Source organism: Astatotilapia calliptera, chromosome 13, assembly GCF_900246225.1.
Source record: "Astatotilapia calliptera chromosome 13, fAstCal1.2, whole genome shotgun sequence".
Classification (NCBI taxonomy): domain Eukaryota; kingdom Metazoa; phylum Chordata; class Actinopteri; order Cichliformes; family Cichlidae; genus Astatotilapia; species Astatotilapia calliptera.
This window is the reverse complement of record NC_039314.1, coordinates 4,127,019-4,145,251: the sequence shown is the minus strand read 5'-3', so window position 1 is coordinate 4,145,251 and position 18,233 is coordinate 4,127,019. Positions and strand designations below refer to the sequence as shown.

Genomic DNA, 18,233 nt, shown 5'->3' with positions numbered 1-18,233 from the left:
TTTTTTTTCTACTCCTGGTTCTCGATGTCGTCACTAAGAATGGATCTTCGTAACACGATCTCAGGCACAGAAACCTTACCCACCTGCCGTTAAGGTGTTTTTGACAGTCAGTCAGAACAAAGCTGGGCTGAAGGGATGTAAGAGGGAGTCGAAACGGCTCATTTCAGAAAGTAGATGAAACAAACGTCTGCATCAGGACCCCTTATGAGATAAATAAGGCTAATTTTGAACTGTGAATTATGCAAAGCTACTCTAGTCCAAGAATAAAACCAAGTCAGAGCCTCCTGGCTTACACCCACATTTCTCTTATGGCCCGGGCTTGCCCGTGTTGGCTACAGACTACATGAAATAAAAGTTAAATTACTGGGCCCTAACACCAAACCAACAATAATACATAATGCATGTGTATATATAAACAGACACACACTAACAAAAAGCACCACAGACACATGCTAATGTTAAAAAGGGCCGATGACGTCATTTTGCACGAAGGGTTGGGGAGCATTCCTGGAACGAAGGGCGCTAATTCTAAGATTGACAGCTTGCGAGAGTTAGGACTGTGTGCGTGTGTGTGTGTCTTTTGTGGTCATGTGTCATTGTTTCTGGAATGTCTGAGGGCTGCGTTCTGAAGAACTTGTGCGACGGCCGGCCTTACTGAACGGTAAGACCGATTCACCCCAGTGCCGCTCTTATCCTCGCTTATCTGAGAGGACTGACAGCTGGCTGCTCCCTCACAAACTGCTTTACTGTGACTTCCTGTCCTCACAACACTCACTTCCTGTATTTTCCCAGCTTCCCTGCAGGAGCCACCCTTATTGTGTCTTTCCTCTTTGATAGCATCTTGTAACAACGAGAGCCTGAAAAAATAAAACAATTTAAAAAAAAAAAAAAAAAAAAATGTCTGATGGCAACACTGTTTGTAGATTTGGTGGGGGGAGGGGGGCATAGTCATGGGGGAAGACTCAACCCGAACTGTGGTTTAGCCGAAGGTTGATAAGGGACGGGGTTTTCTGTATTTCAGTTTGCTGTTTTTATTTCATTTGGTGGCCGTAAAAGCAAACAGAGTCAAAAAATCCAAATTTTCCCTTAAAAGCTGAGCCTGTTTCACCACCTCAGTACCAAGGAAACAACTCAAAATCCCTGGAAGTGTTTTGATACCAGTATTTATACAAAGGCACTGTGCGTGCGTGTGTGTCTGTGTGTGTGCTATAAGTGTTTATGTATATAAGGCCAGACTGGGTCAGATAAGCTGTAAGCTAAAAAAAAATTCAGATAGGAGGTCAGCAGCACAGCGTGACTGAGATGGAGATTTTTTCTTTCTGTGCAACAGGAAAGGAACACAATAGGCATAATTACAGAGTGGGTGTCCCAGTGTGTGTGTGTGTGTGGGGGGGGGGGGGGGGGGGGGTTCTCCTCTGTCCAGCGCTCATTTGGAGATGACAGCTTTTTGCATGTGGGCGAGGCACTGTGTCTGGCACTTACCGTAAAATACCGTACATTTCCTCATGGACGATGGGGAAGGAACAAAAACAAGTGTGAGTGTTTGCCTCCACTCTACTGTGTGACCTTTCACGCTCCAGCCAAGCCATTCAAAAAATCTGCTCTGACCGCCAAGATCATGAAAATTGCACTGAATTCCTAGTTTATCCAAGCACGTGTCGTACGCACTGCAGGAATGCAGCACGCAGCGCACAAAGGGAAGAAATGAGACGGTAAATTGGTGATCTTGTACCAGATGATTGGGCGACTTGGCCAAGGAAGTCGAATTCCTCGTGCAATGAAAAACGGCAGAAAACCAAAAAAGAATCACATCCCATTGATTATCTTTTTTTCAAACTCCTTTCTTGGGAAAATATGTCATCTTTCTTCTTTTAAAGCTTAGAAATGTTCTAAAATTATATCTGCGGCAGTTAGCTTGAAGAACATCATGGTGCTTTGGCAGTACCAAGGCCGATTTAATGAAGTCATCATGACCAGAAGAACACATGCACTGTGTGTGTGTGTGTGTGTGTGTGTGTGTGTGTGTGTGTGTGTGTGTGTGTGTGTGTAGACCGTATAGGTCACATGAGAAGAAGGAATTAACCTGGAGTGCTAAATTAATCCTGAGCCGCTGACTTTGCAGCAGGCTGTGAGGCCAATTAAAGTTGTGTTATCATTTGATTTATTTGTGATTGGTCTTTTAACTAAAATGGCAAAAGTCTGGTGTTGTTTCCGTCTGCCTCTGAATATGTAACCTTGCACAAAGGCTTTGACTTCTTCTTCTCCTTCACCTGCACTGATATGAAGGTTTTCTCTGAGTGGCGACACCTGTGATTCAGGAGAATATCGCAGGAAATGCTCACATCCTCAGTGCTGGTGTAAACATGACAGACCTGTGGCTAAAAGACTGTTTACGTACAACACGACCATGGCGCTTAAGGTAGCTTTTAATGTCAAAGTGACATGTTGTTGAAACGGTGAAGTTCTCTGCCGCCTCTCCAGAGACCCGATGCTGGCAGCGAGTCCTTTGGCTCGGTGACCAATATAATATCTCAACCCTTAACGCTGCGGTCAGAGCGCCAAGAGCATAGGAATAGTGCAGCATGCTTTTCCACACCATACACACAGTATATAGTGCAGTGCCAGTGGAAAAACCCAGCTTTACTGTGTTTGTGTTTGTGTCTGTGAGAGTGTGTGTGTGTCTATTTGTGCCTTCCTCATTCCCTTCAGGCCATCCAGTGTTACATGAAGGGTAGTGTGTGTTTTATGACCTGCCACTGCAGAGTCAAGTATCTGAGGTGTGAGCTGCTTCAGATGGAGGCGGTGACTCCGGGCCCTTTGATATGGAGGACAGGCAGAAATGTGGGAACAGAGAACAGTTCAACAACACACACAAACACGTAACACACACAACATAAGGAAATGTTAAAAACCTTTTCCCAATTTAAGGAAGCAGTTTAAAGATTAAAAACACTGTGTCTGTGCTCTGTCTGTGGTGGTTGTCTCACTTTTGGTAACAGATCTGATTTTATTGTTAACAAAGATTAGGGTCCACTCTGACTGCTTTGTACCTACAGATTTAGACTATAAATCTTTAGACATATAAAGCCTTTGTGTCCATTCACTTTAAAGGGACCGTGTGTAAAATCTCACCATTAGACATCAGTAGATTACAGATTCTGGTCAACTGACTTCTGTTTTCTCCCAATTCATGTGCAGCATCTTAGCTACAGTAGTGAGCGTTCATCTTTAGTGAGTGTGCGACGTTAGTCTGCTGTCAGTGTGCCGGGTGGCGACGTCTAAAACTTTGCGAAAGGAGTTCGATACAAGTCGATGAGTCAGTGAAGCTCACAGTGAGGATTTTCTGAACTTCTCTGTTAATAAACGCTGGCGTTAGCTGCTGTTAGCCAGCATTAGTGAAACTTTCCTTGAAATGTATCGAACATTGTTGAGCTCATAGTGAAACTTGGCAAATAAACTCTCACTTCTTCCCTGAGCTGCGACCCACAACCATTGTCCTGGATAGGAAGAGCAAATCTAACTGTCCCCCACCCCCCCCCCACCCTGGCAAACTGGCACCACCTTCCAAATACCTCTAGACTAATTAGGTCTGAAATCAAACTCTGTTTGTCCTCGCTGGACCTCCAGCACTGTCACGGACTTAGGCCAGGACCAGAGGGAAGACTTTATATATAGAGCATAGATGGATTTGGATGGGGCGGTTGAGATGATTTGGGCTTTGTGACATGGGCTATAAGAGGGCTTTGATTAGAATTCTGATTAGTATCACGCAGATTAACAGTGAAATGCTCAGCACACAGGTCAATCTACGTATGAAATATTTAATGTAAGTTTGCTCATTTTTAATATAAAAATGTGCAGATTTTCTAAAAAAATTCTTATCAGAGCTGGTCATGATTCTTGAATAGTTGTTAAAAAGTTAAAGCTTAAATGGTACAGGCTTGCCACGACTAGCTTCAAAGAATAGTCAAATACCATCAAATGCCCATGCAGAGTTCTGAGACGGCACTCTTTCTTGCAATTTTTAAAAAGTTGATTTGGGTCTGTATCAAAATGTAGAGAGCCCTGCTTTTACTGGAGCTCCACCAAGTTTCAGGGGGTATTCACGAGGGGTCACCCCACCAGACGGGCGGCGACTTCGGTGTGGACATTTACGTTTATAACCGTGATAACTCGAGAACAAGGTGACGTAGGATTTTGAAATTCATACCATAGGTGGATCTACTAAAACATCGTGGACTCTTTTGACTCTGTGACATCGGCCTTAACGTCAAGGTTAGAGGCCAATGTTTCTGAATAGTTATTCACATTAATGGGTTTTGGCTGGGAGGAGGATGTTCTGCCTACTTCAGTTCTTCGCTTTAAGGCAGGGGTGGAGACTCCAGGCCTCAAGGGACAGTGTCCTGCAGGTTTTAGACATCACCCTGGGTCAGCACACCTGAATCAAATGATTAGTTCATTACCAGGTGTCTTGGGAACTTCAACACATGTTGAGGAGGTCATTTAGCCATTTAAATCAGCTGTGTTGGACCAAGGACACATCTAAAACCTGCAGGACACCGGCACTCAAGGCCTGGAGTTCGACACCTCTGCTCCAAGGTAACCCGCTGCTAGCGGATGCTGTGTTTACATCAACGATATCAGGATTGGTATCAGTGTTCTCGTTCTGCTCTGTACCAGAAAATGACTGAGCATTTTCCATGAAACATCAAACTGATTTTCAAAACGATGCAAGTTTTGCAAATTGTTCTATCCTTCATTATACAGTAGACTCCATTGACAGGACCGTATTTTAAAGGCCAATCCCAGTGAACCATATTCAAACAAACAACCTGGAGTAACCTATTTTGCTTACTGTAAAGACAGCGACGGGCTGTTCAGAATGGTGCCTTTCATTTGTTTACACTGGATGATGCAGTTGATCGGAAGCGAATGGCCCGGTGGAGCCGAAGGACGCTCGCTCGTGAAATGGGCCTCTTCCTATTGCAGCACAGCACTTAGTTGCGCAGTAAACCTGAGGTTTGTGTCACTCAGACGTTGTTGTAAAGCACACAGAAAGCAGAGGAGAATTACTCAAGGTTTGACTTGCTGCTGGGTCCTTTACTTTTGGAATAAATAGGCAGTTATTTCACCCTCCAGTGGAAACACACAGACAGAATTTGTGTTTTCGCTGCTTTCACCGTCTTTCACTCGAAACGACAGCCTGGGGAATGAGATTTTAATCATTTGGTGGGTGGTGTGAAATAAAAAGTCACATGTCTGCAGTAATGACTAGTGTCTGCAGGCTCTGGTGCAGTGTGTCTGTGTGCAGTGTTTTCACTGCAGTGTACAGTAGTGGTTGTGATGTGCTCTTAAGATAAAAACTGCAATGCACCGTGTCAACGTAGGTATTTCGCAATCTAACCATATCGAAGTAAATCGGCCTCATTAAGCATCCTCGTTTATTGTGAAACATCTGTAATCAGACCTAGATCTGAGAGGAGTAGTGGGTCAGTCGAATGTTTACTCCAACCCTTACGGGAGTATCTGTGGCTGTGTTTACTCAGAGCCGGATTCTCTTTATATTTGCTTTTCAGGACCATGCAGAATACATAAAAATGCCATTTCTAATTGTTAGAAGGGAGTGCACTTCTCCATCAGTTTTAAAACTAATGCACATTTAAAGTTTTTTTTGTTTAATGTAGAACTAAAACCTGAATTTAGTGTCCACTGGGAGGTGAGTCACAGATCAGAACATAAAATCACCTCTAGAATGACTAATTGTGACGTTTGCCGGTAATCTGTGTGTTATCTCATGTACAGAAATCCACGCATTTACTTTTTGCCTGTTAAAACAAACATAAGCTATTTAAAGACAGATCTGTGCAGATGAGTTATACTGCATGCTTTTAACGACAAGAAAGCTGAGAGTTCACAAACACATAGGTGGGGTGAGGTTTCCATAATTGACTGATAGGAGCCTGTTTGGGCCCTTGGTGAGGCGGTTTTTACTTGTGTTTGACTGAATAAACACAAGACTGCGATGATGAGGCTGCCAGAATACTCCCACACCGTAATATGTGTGTTAATGCTTGCTGAGGTTTCGTACTAGGTTTCGTACGTTTATTATCTGGTTTCCTCTTCTCGCTGTTGTCGTTGTTGTTGTTTCTCTTGATCTTGACACCAGAGGAAGCCGGGGCTGTAAAGTGTTTTTATTTTGCACCTCTCTCACTATCTCACACCTTTGCTTCCTGCAGCATCTGCAGCGCACGCTGTGAACAAGAAAGACTTCTTGTTCTTCTCAAGGTGTGTGTGTGTGTGTGTGTGTGTGTGTGTGTGTGTGTGTGTGTGTGTGTGTGTGTGTGTGTGTGTTTCACACAGAGATCTTCAGCAAGAACTCTGGTACTTGATGAAGTCTACAATATTCTGCAAAACTCTGCATGTGCAAGCATACATGGATATACAGGAAAAACAGAGTTTGTGCTCTCACAAGTTTGAAAGTTAATATGTGGCAGGAGCATCTTTATTGTTCAGCACAGCCTGAACTCTCTTAGGCAGCTTTCTTGTCATTGATTTAAGGAATAGTTCTCTGGACTTCTTGAAGGACATTCAAAGCTCTTCTTTGTTTCATTGAATTCTACCAAGATGATCCAACACAGCTTCAATAACCTTAAGGCCATGACTGATAGTGGCACTGTGATTGGGCATTGGTAAGATGTTTTCCAGATGGTACTGTGTGGTGCATCAAAATCTGATGGTACTTTTCAACTTTGAGGAGATCCTGAACACCACTGTCTGAGGCCACGTCCACACTAATATGTTTTTGTTTGAAAACGCATCTTTTTCTCTCCGTTTTTGGGCAAATAAAACTGAGCTTTTGAAAACGCTCTCCAAAGTGGACACGTTTGAAAACGCCGGTTTCTCGCCGCAGTGTGGAATGTGAACCCGGAGCCTTTAGAAAACAATGATGCATTTTAGTCATATGATGCAGTCATGTGACCAATTCAGCTAAGATGCAGGACGGCATTGTAGTCTATATTCTCGCTTGATTTTGCACTTTGTACTTTTGTGTTACTCACAGCAACAACTCCACCTCATTTTCAGTCCATTTAACAAACTTGGTGCTTTTCCTCGACAATTTGCCGCGACGTTTCAAAGAGCCGGAAAGTAAACGGCAGACAGAAATGAGGCAGGAATCGTCTTATGTGTCACGCATGCGCAGTAAGGAACATAAGCGTTTTCAGCCGTTTCAGTGTGGATCCGCAACTTCTTGGAAACGATTAAAAAAATAGTATGTACCAGCGTTTTTAGACGAAAACACAGTTTCCAAACTTGTGCAGATTAGTGTAGACGTAGCCTGAAATGCAACCCAAAGCCCAGAACCTCCACCATGCTTTACAGATGGCTGTAGACATTCACTGTTCTGTCTCCTGACCTCCTCTTTATACAATAATGACCAAATATTTCTGATTTGGTTCATCTCTCCATAAGATTTTCAGTCCAATTCTCGTGTAATTTGGCGAAACTCAACCTTTTCTCCCCTTTCCGTAGCTTAAGAATGGCTTCCTGACAGCCACCGTTCACTGAGACCATTTCTAATGAGGCTCAGGTGAACACTGATAGATCAACTAAAGGAAAAAATCCTCTGAATGTGGCCAGGTACAAGTGAGTGGGTGTCTAAGACAAATTTGTCAGATGTGGGCGGCTGAGTTGAAGGAATGAACTCCCACCAAAGCGAATGTGACAGGAAGTGTCCAGGATTTCTCCCATTGCCCTGACAGCCCACTGATCACCCCCATTCCTGTCATCTGCCCCTCAATGTCCCCACAATGGGAGACCTGACACCCCTTCACCTGCTGCAGAGGCTCAGTTTGTAATGTGCAGACCTGTGCTCTTACTAAAACACACAGGTCTTATCGCTGCCTCTTCATTCAGCTCTGTAATGATTGAACTGTGTGGCTGCAGCAGGACAAACAGGACCATACTACTATTAATTACTTTATAATAATCAATAGATGTCTGCTTTTTACCAAACTGAGTCTTGCAAAAGCAAGTCATTTGGAAATGTATCCATTTTCTTAATTTTCAACAGATTTTTCTCTGATGATTCTCTACGGGGACCTTGCCATCCTGTGTTTAGTTCGAGTCTATGAAAACAGAACGTAATGTGAAGACAGCGATTAGCATACTATGACCCTACGGTTATTATGATAAGCAAGGCTGAAACAAGGAAGGAAATGAATTCGTACGATGCAAGATCAGATTACTTGAGTTTTGTGTCAAACTGTTTTTACAGAGCTCGCTTTTTCTGTGAAAACATTTTTTAGAGTTGTTTACCTTCTTCGGAGGGTCACCGTAGAGAGAGTGGGTATAAAATGAGGGGGGAAGTAAGAATTACTCCAAAAATGAGTTCCAGTCTGCCAGTTTTTCACACCCATAGACTGTATATAAAAGATGCACATAAACAGTTTGCTAAGCCTCCACTTTAGCTTTATGACCATAGCTGTGACTTCAGCCAGACGTGACCACATTTAAAGGAGGAGGCTGAGCATCCACAGTATTGTCTGCTAAGCTCTGTTAGCAATGGGCCTCCATAAACTGTATGGATGCAATGCACAGATGCCCGCTAATTAATGCTAAATATAGAATCTTATTCACCAAAACTAGAGCACAGATTTTAGTTTAGTTGAAGTTTGGTGACTCAGTTACCAAAGATCAGGCGTTTAAAGTGCTTCCAAGGATGAAAACTTTAAGCCTTAACATAAGTTTAGGTGGTGAGTCTAAATACATAAATCGTTTCTCTCTTTGTAGCTGACATTAAGAGCAAATTTAGCTATAGAACCCTTCATTTCTGCTATAAAGCTTGACCATATAAACAGGAGGATGTGTGGCCATTTTGAAGTCAGCTCCAATGTTGCCTCTGAGTTCTAAATAAATGTAAAGTCATTGTAAAGGAACAAATTTGTAAAATAACACCAGTAGTTCAAGGCCATAGCATGTGGCATGCTAAATGTAATAAAGTAGTACAAGTATTTTTACATCATGGACCAGTGAGACTCTCCTATCTGTCACTGTAAAGACATTTAGCTAAACATGCATCCCTGAGGTGTCTTCATATAGGAAAAGGAAGGATGTGACACACACACACACACACACACACACACACACACACACACACACACACACACACACACACACATATATATAAAATTCTGTATAGAAGAGGGTTCATGAGGGTTGTCATTATCAATGGAAAAAGCTGTAAAACGTATGAAAATGCAGTTAAAAGTTCATAATGTATGCGCTCCTTCATGTTTTCCAAAGCCTTCCAGAGGGTCGGGTTGGAGTTGGACACCAGAGGGCCCACTCTTCCCCCTCTGTTGTAGTATTTTAGCTAAAAGTTTTAAAAAATGAGTATAAAATGCTGTGATGGACATGGATAAAGTAATGGTTTTGATTGCCTTGTCAAGGAAGATGGATACTTCCAGTTTTTCCAGAGTCTTTAATCGTATCAAACTTTTGCTTCCACTGAAGAAAAGTAGCAGCGATGAGTTCACGAGATCAACATCAGATCTCTTCTGTGCCGCTGTGTACACTTTCCCACCAGAGAAGAAGAGATCACATGCCTGGTGAAGAGTTTGTTTTGTTTCTATCAGATTTACGTTTGAAGTAGTTTCTAAAACCATGGTTACCACAGTCTGTAACAAAGCAACCAAAGATCTCAGTGAAGGTCCAAAAAAACAAAAAGGTCAAATGTTTAAAAAGCTTGAAATGGTGCGACTGTTACACTGTTTCCAAGGTTAAGTTTTTCCCTCACTCTGCTGCCCTGCCCAGCTCAAATGTACTACAGGAGTGCCAGAGGATGGAGTGTGTGCCAGTGGATGCCAACTGCAGGGCACTCCCTCCCTCCCTCTCTCGCTCTCACACTCTCAGCCCATCCTACCCGAGCCCATTCTTCCACCCAGTGATATTGTCATTTGCCAATTGCCTCGCAGTCTTTCAACACCAGACACCACCTGATTAAAATGCTTGCGTCCAACATACTGGGCAGTAATGGCAATGAAAGACAATCCCCTTGAGAAAGAGGGGCATTTTTGCGCCAAAAAAGCTTGAGAGGGAAATCGGGTTAAGCGACGTGTGAAACCGCCGTAGAGAAGCAGATAAATTGAACGGCAGCTAAAATTTCCTATTATGTCTCCTTAATGCCGGGGGAGGGCTGTAAGGGACTTGACTTCAGAGGCAGGGCTGTCCCAGAGAGAGGCGGCTTCTTGGTAAAGAAAGGAATTTGTCACTCATGCTCTTAAACTCTTAAATCTCCTCTAATACACTACAATCAGCAGGCTCTAATGTTCACAGAGTGGGTTTCCCTCCACGCTCAGACTCCGGGCTCTGCTGCGATTTTACGCCTCCTCTCAGAAGATGAAAAACAATCTGGGTTCCCAACCCTGCATGTGTGTTTTAAACTGTATGTGTGCTCATAGGGGTCCGTATACCTCCTCCCTCCCTCCTTTCCTCTTCTCTTTCCTTGGTGGTAATGTTTTGGCTAGTGGCTCTCAAAGCCTTTTGAAGTCTCTGTGTTATCTTGGTGTCAGCTGCGGCGAGGATGGTCAAGGTGGGAGAACAATACACTCAACCGCCACGTCAGATAGTTGCAGCACGGACAACTGCAGCCGTTAAATGAAGTTATGTGTTATGTTTTCCCTCTGAAGTGTGTGTCCTTGCACTTCCACTTCCTCTAAAGTCTTGCAGCACTGCGGCCTCATCAGAGGCCGGCCTGTGGGTACGTGTGCGTTATGGCCCATTTGTCGAGGACTTACAAATAGCCAGAAATACATTTTTTGCTAAAACAAGACACGAACATTGCATTTGCACATCTTACAGACAGAGACCGTCCTTTAATTTAACATGCAAGAGTGTTAGGAGCAGTGCTGCAATTCAAGTGTGAGCGCGTGCACAGATTGGTGCAAGTATATTTTTGAATCTACTCATACACACCCTGATGGCGGTTGGTTGTATGAGTTATAGTTTTGTTTCCCAGAAGTACATCCAAACCCAGAGAGGACACACACACACACTCAGTCTGGAACACAGTGTCATTGAAACATCGCAACTTCACAAACACCAGCAGCTACAAACCCACAAGGAGGTCACTGGGGGAAATCCGGTCAAGGTGGGAAACATGATTTCATGAAGTGGTCATGAAGCCCAAAACCTGCCTGGCGTCATTCTCGTCCACCATATTTGGAATAACGCCGAGATGCGTGTGCACATTTTTCCTTGTAGAACGCCTGAATTTTACAAATAGTCTTTTTTTTTTTTTTTAAATTTCAGCTCAAGTTTCAATTATTTTGGATTCAGTGACACACCACTACATGTAATGGTTTTTCCTTTCATGACACTCGATGGGCTCAGTCTGTGGGCTGCTGTGTCGTAGAAACATACTATAATACGTATGTGGCTCATGCTTTCCTTGTAGTAATCTAGGTGTGTCCACCATATTTTTTTAACCCTTATCCTGATAGGGAACACCAGGTTTCTCTTTTCCCTGTCAGGAGTTTTAATACATCTGCTAAAACGCACCGACTTGACTAAGATTTCAGTTGAGGTACTCAAAGCGTCTGCAGAACACGTCTCATTTTTCAGCCAATTAACATGAGTCACTGGTAACACAGAAGAATTAGCTTTAAATGTCTAGTCGGAACATTATGCATCAATAAATACTTTTATATATTTACAATTAGTGATTGTCACATGTTACAAGAATTCAGATTGAAATGTGGTAGTACAGCAACTTGTACCAGCTGGTTAGTTCAACATTTTGTAAATTTGTAATAAAATATTTAGCACTAATTTATGTTTAATAACTGTGCATAGACGGTGTGTAGCTAATTTAGCTCATGGGCACATAAACATAATCTAACATGATTGCTGATATAACCTGTTTAGATTTGATATGTTTAATTAAAAGACATGCACCAGCTCCTCAGTAGCGTAGCATTAACATAATTAACCATGTGCCCTAAATGCAAATAGTAAATTCTTACAGACAAACTAGGTATTATGAAATATTTAAATGTAGCAGCTGTCATATATAAGTGTTAAGTAACTTTAAGTAGCATTCTGACAAAAAAACGTTGGCCTGCTAATATAGTATTTAAAAAGAGGTCGTCTGAGGACATGCACCGTCTGTTTTAATGCCATTAGCATAACACATCTGCCAGTGACCCTGACGCTACTCTGTAATAAAAGTAACATTAAATTCTTTCCTACTGAGAGTATTATCACCTTTCTTGTGTAGCTAAATTAGCTGATTGGCAAAAAAGAGTGTTAGTTTTCTAATACGATGACACGTTTAGTCTAAAAAGTGTTTAACAAATGAATTAAACCACGGCCCTACAAGAGAGTTCAGACTATGTTGGAAAATAAAGGTGTTCATACCAGATATCGACTTTGAAGGTCATTGTAACTATAATATATATCCATGTATGTCTGCACATGCTTCGATGTTTCTGTATCTATTTCCTCGTTTGATAACAAAATATATACTTTTGCACAAAGGTGTGTATTATAGCCTTGCAGGTGATTTTTACATCCAAGTTCTACATTATCAAAGTGTTTATTAGCTTAGAGATTATTTACATTTGAATGTTTCAATGTCATTTGTAGTAAATCATTAGTTTTAAAGTTTCTTGTTGGCACCACACACATCTTGCTTACCATTTCAGTTTGTAAAATCCCTCCCTGTTTCCAACTGTAACCTTGTGCCTCCTTTTGAGCTTGATTGTATAAAATGTGTTTTATATGTAAAACAGTGTGTGCATAGATTTTAAATGTTTGTTCTCTTCTGTGCTCAGACATGGCAGGTGTGTTCACATGTCCGCCTGCGGCCCTGGATTCAGGCGTCGGGCTCCTGTGTCGGCTGTTCGAGATGTGGGGGGAGGTACAAGCCGGCATCCTTGCTCTGACAGAGTGGCTGCTGGGGGAGGATGAGCACAGCCAGGATGCAGCTGTAAATGAAGCTTCTAGTCTGGTGAGTGTCGTTCACTCAACTCTTATTTTACATGATTTTCATTTATTTGTCATTGTGACCTGAGTGCAGATGCATATGGACAACTTGAACTGTAACACTGTGGTAAAAGAACATCACGACCAGTTCGAAAAAACAGTGGGAAGTGTTTGCTAGACAGTAGACTACATATGCTAGCAATGATTTTCATTAGGTAAACGGATGCGTCTCAAGGTTGCACTTTCTATGGCTGCACAAGGATTGTTTGTGAAGTGTTAGGGTGAAAGAAATTGCTGACACTGCTGTGTAGTGGATATATTAGGTTCTATATTAACACACTGACACGAAGTCACAGTTTGATTCATGTTAATGTGGTGTCTGTGAAGTGTGAAATATCAGGAACAATTTGCTCTTGCTGTCATGTTCTGCTCTCACAAGAAGTCAATATATTTGAGTTCTTTAAGTAATCAAGGTTTCTGCTCTGTACCCACATTTGGTTTAGCCATCTGTTTAGTTGCTCGTGTATTTTTGAGCTTTGGTTGATTAGATAAACACAACCCAAAGTATTGTGTTCTTAGAGCTGCCAGTTTTTGGTACTGAGTCATATAAATCTGTTTAATGTGAACGCTGTGACTCGTACTAACCATAGACTGTATATAAAAGATGGACTGGGCCACCAACCATAGTCTGTATATAAAAGATGGACTGGGCCACCACCAGTTAGTTCATGAACTCTTCTCCCGAAGCCTCAAACTGAGTGTTTTAACTGTGGCCATCTCGATGTTTTGAAACCAGATATGAGAATCTGGGGGTGGAATGTGAGTGAGAAACCAAGGTAGATACCATATCGCAGCAACTTGTCAGCTTGAATAAAGGCCCACCGTAAAAGGTATCCTTTATTTGTATCATATCGTTTATTTGACTCCAGCTGGGACCACAACGAGCCCTGGAGTGACCTTAAAAGAGCACAATTGACGTATTAGCGATCTCTTAGCTACTTGCTAGTATTTTGGCATCTGCATTCATAATGGCCATTAAATGGAATTAGAAATGCTAATTACGGAGTTTTGACGTTGCATGGTTTGTCGAGCAGAGGGGCAGTCTGTTGGCAACACATCTGTTTGGAACCCCACAAACACAACAACCAGGTGATCCAAGCAGTATCGCCAAGTCACAACAACAGTCACTTAAATAGACACTTAAATAGCTACGCAAAACAAATGGAATCTGTTTGTTTCATAAGACTAAAAGAAACTAGTGCTTTCAGCATTAATCTCGTTAAAATGGCATTAACGCCATAACCGCATTAACGCGGCAAATCTCCGTTAGCGAGTTAGTGCGGATTGCCCATGCGTGGGGCAGCACGGCGCTAACGAGCTAACTGCGCTAACACGTTAGCGTATACGTATATACGTATATATATGTGTGTGTATATATATATATATATATCTATATATATATCTATATATTGTGCTATTTCTTACTTCTTGTACTGTCTGTTTTTGTTACTGTTTGTACTGGAGCACCGTAACCAACATAATTTCCTTTAGGGATCAATAAAGGATTCTGATTCTGATTTTTACTGATTGCCTGGCAACAAGAACAGGATTCTTGAAACTAACTGGATGAATAGTTTCAAAAACTAGCATTTGAGGCCACAAACTCATAAGGAAAATGTTTAAGAGAGGTCATAGACCAGGCGAGTATTAGGTTTGTTTTACAATGATTTGCAGTATAATCTGACTTACTTTGGAAACCTAAGGAGCCTGAAGCACTTCCAGATGGGCACTTCATTTTTCAGGCCTGGAAGCTGTGTCCGTCTTCTATATACAGTTTATGATAGTGACTAAACCACGGAGATTTATTATCAAGTGTTTTAGGCCTGGGATTGTTTTCTCAAAGTAAAGCTTCAGAGTTAGTCTCTCCTGGCAGCAGAAAGCATATCTTGAGTTATTGTGACAAGTCAGCAAAAATCTAGCTTTTAAAGTACAACAACATTTACAAAAGTCTCTGTTTTAGGGCTCTTAAAAGCCTAGAGTTGTGTGGATACAGGCTTACTTACAACACAGAACTGTTTTTAGTAAAAACAAATACATATATGTGAGTATAGATGTTGTGATTTTTGTGAATTTAGTGAAGGTGATGGAACATTTAGCAGCTATAGATTGAGATTCTTCATTGATGATTTGGTGGAAACTGGATCGGTATTACACAACCAGCTCTAGGTGTGGGAGGGGGGAAAGCAAACTCTTTAAATTCCCTTCCAGTAAAGTGACTTCCATTTTGCTTTTGACCAGGACGATGACGACTTCCTGTTCGAGAAAGGGGATCTAAACCTATGGGCTGAGCCCATCCAGTGGGTGAAGCTGCTTCACAGACACCTTGGCTCCCTCATCCTAACCTTCAAGGACACTCAGGAACCGGGATCTGCTGGGCTGGACCAGGTTAACCAAATCCACACTCTGGCCCAAAGCAAGGCCCTCAGCTCCCAGCAGGCCCTGGACTCCCTCCCAGCTCTGCCTCAGTTCTGCTGCACCATCGAGCATGCCCGGCTGACGCTGCGTCAGCAGAGGGCCGCTCTGGCTCTAGAGTTGCTGGACAGGCTGAGACAGAGAAGCTAGAAGAGATCGGTTTTAGTTGCACCAATTGTTTATTTTCGATGGGAAAAGACTTCCAAATATTTCAGTTATCACATAAATGGATTTTAATGGCCCGACACAGGAGACCACAGGCTGGTTTTGTGGTGAAGTCTTTTAATGATCAAGTGGAGGGAATGAAGGAACTCTGATGTTTTTTGTTTTTTACTTCATGTCTTACAAATGTTGCTCTCATTGACTGCCAGAAGCGTCATAAGTGCATGATTACTGTTCCGTTATTAGTGTACTTTTTAAATCCAATGTTCCCAACTGCTAAAATGGGAAAAAATACAACATAATGTCCTGTTTTTTTTTCCCTTTGTTTGTTTCTAAATGCTACGATGGTTTTAAAGAGGCTGCAGATGATAATAACAACACTTTGTGAACATGTGTGCAGATTTCTGGCAATTGTGGAGCCATAACAATAATTCAAGCCGGGCTTGTGCGAAAACAACACTCGGCGCACTGTTCTCTTATCAGCGGGAATGTGTCACACGACAAACTTCCAACAGTGTCAGCATTGAGCTCGCAGTGCGTCCCGCGCTCTCCATGTCCACCAGGGAATTTTAATTTGGAACAAAACAACTCGGGCGCCTTGAAGCTTTTCGGGCTTGAGTGCGGCGATTGTGTCGGCGCTGACACGTCACCAGAGTTGTATTTCAGCGTACGCTTTTGACTCCTGTGTGTTTATACGAGGTGTTATTTTCCTGTGATATTTAATTTACTGCAGGACTCTTCCCATTGGACTGCGTTTTTATTCTTCCCTCTAGTTTTCCCGGTTATGTAATTAGGAGGCAGGCACAATACGCTACTGTCCTCCCTGAGTGTGTGGATCCATGCTGCCCCCTCATTCAGCTGGACCCTTCTCTCTCCCTCTCTCCCTGGTAGCCATGTTCCCAGTTACAGTAAAACTGACGTAATGTTTTGGAGCGCCTCGACATCCCCCAATAAAAACAGAGCCGTGCAAAGGGAGAGCGGTTTCTGCGGGACGAGGATGTGTTCGAGGGATTTCTCAGGAGCCTCGCTGTGTCTGTCCTTCACATTAAACTATTTATCACAACTTTGCAAATAGTCCTGGGGCAGCCCTCAGCCTAATTTTAGGGTTGGTAGTAGTAGATTCCAAGCTCTTATGTCACTTGTTTTTCGCTTGTTGCTATTTTCCCTTTTTTTTTTTTTTTTGCCCTTCTTCCATCTCTAACCAAACCATTCAGCCCTTAACAGTACACTGAATCATGTCACAGAAGGAAAACTTTTAGAATCACTCTTCCAATTATAATAATATATGGAAAACCAGTGTTGCAGAAACCAGTCATTTCTGGTGATATGTGTTGCTTTTTTCCTTCTTTTTTTTTTTAAATACCCTCCTGCCTGAAATATCTGCCTTTCGGAGGCCTGATATAGAGCTCCCGTGCTCTGCTGCCAACTCTGCAATCTTTCCACTGTGGTTTTTTTTAAAAATCTTGTCATAACTCCAGAGAGCAGACTTGAGGAGTTTGACATTTTCATGTGAACATTTTGCCATCCTTGCAAGGATGGGGGGACTTATTGCAACCACACTGCACTCTTTGACTTTACAACCAAGGGACTTTTTATTGTTAGGCAGGGAGGTTTTGTTAAAATGACAAAAACATGTTAAAAATGATTTTTTTTTTTTTTTGCGTCTCAGGAGCTTTACTTTCACCTCTTTGTGCAGAAATACGAATTGCTGTGCTTTTATTAAAAAAAAAATAATCAGTTAAAAGTATGATAGTGCTCCAGTTTAACTGTCCTGGGTGGACCTCTAAAATCTTATCCAGCTCTGGTCAGCAGGTGGCGCCTCAGTCCTCCTCCCCCTTCGCCGATCCCCCTGCTGCTCTCTAGGGGGCAGTGTTGCTCTGTCGCTCCACACAAAAACCACATTCCTGCACAGTCTGGGCCTTCTTGAGGTTGGAGGATGGTGAAAAACAAGTTTTAGAGGAACTTAGAGGAGTGCTTTAAAAAGACTGAACCAAAACAAATCTATTTACTGCAGTAATGACTCTGCACGTTGTGCTTTAGGAGTGACGGCTTCAAAGGTGAAAGCCAACACTTTTAAAAAAGTTTAGTCGTGACAAGATTAAAGTGGATCATGGTGGCATATAGAACCTGTGTGTGTGTGTGTGTGTGTGTGTGTAGAGTGGATACTGTGGATTATGCAACCAGTGGAGTCTAAAAATTGTGCTGCACTCTGACTGGTCTTTTCTGCGCTCATACTTGTGGTCTCACCCCATCCACAGGCAGAGAAGCAGGGAGAGGCTGAATTTCCTTCCATTACAAATACATGTGTCAGCTTCTAAGTGCACAAGAAAAGAAGACTGTCGGTTCAAATCCCAGGACTTCAGGAGCCTTAAAACCTCCCTCTATTTACGACAGCGAGCTTCGCTAATGCGCTGCAGGCTGGCACGCATTCATAGTAGAGTGCCACATTCTTTCTCAACGAGCCCAAAAAGCAAAACCAGCTTCCACAAAATTGTGTGATTTAAAAAAAATTTAAATAAAAAAATAAAAAAAAAGTTTCGGGGGCGTGAGAGGGTGGTGGTTGTAGGGGGGGTTGGGCTGGAGTTGTATTTCATTTTCAAGGCGTGGTGTTAAAG

The 18,233-nt window shown here is 42.4% G+C and overlaps 1 protein-coding gene across 1 annotated transcript in view; it reads left to right on the top strand.

Moving 5' to 3' along the window:
- thada (THADA armadillo repeat containing) overlaps positions 1-15,929 on the top strand; it is a 118,350-nt gene extending 102,421 nt beyond the window's left edge. Inside the window, exons 37-38 of the mRNA XM_026190295.1 lie at positions 12,834-13,009; positions 15,283-15,929. Of these exons, the coding sequence (XP_026046080.1) occupies positions 12,834-13,009; positions 15,283-15,606 (500 nt within the window). The 3' untranslated portion in view covers positions 15,607-15,929. The remainder of the gene's footprint in view (positions 1-12,833; positions 13,010-15,282) is intronic.
- Positions 15,930-18,233: the final 2,304 nt, after the last annotated feature.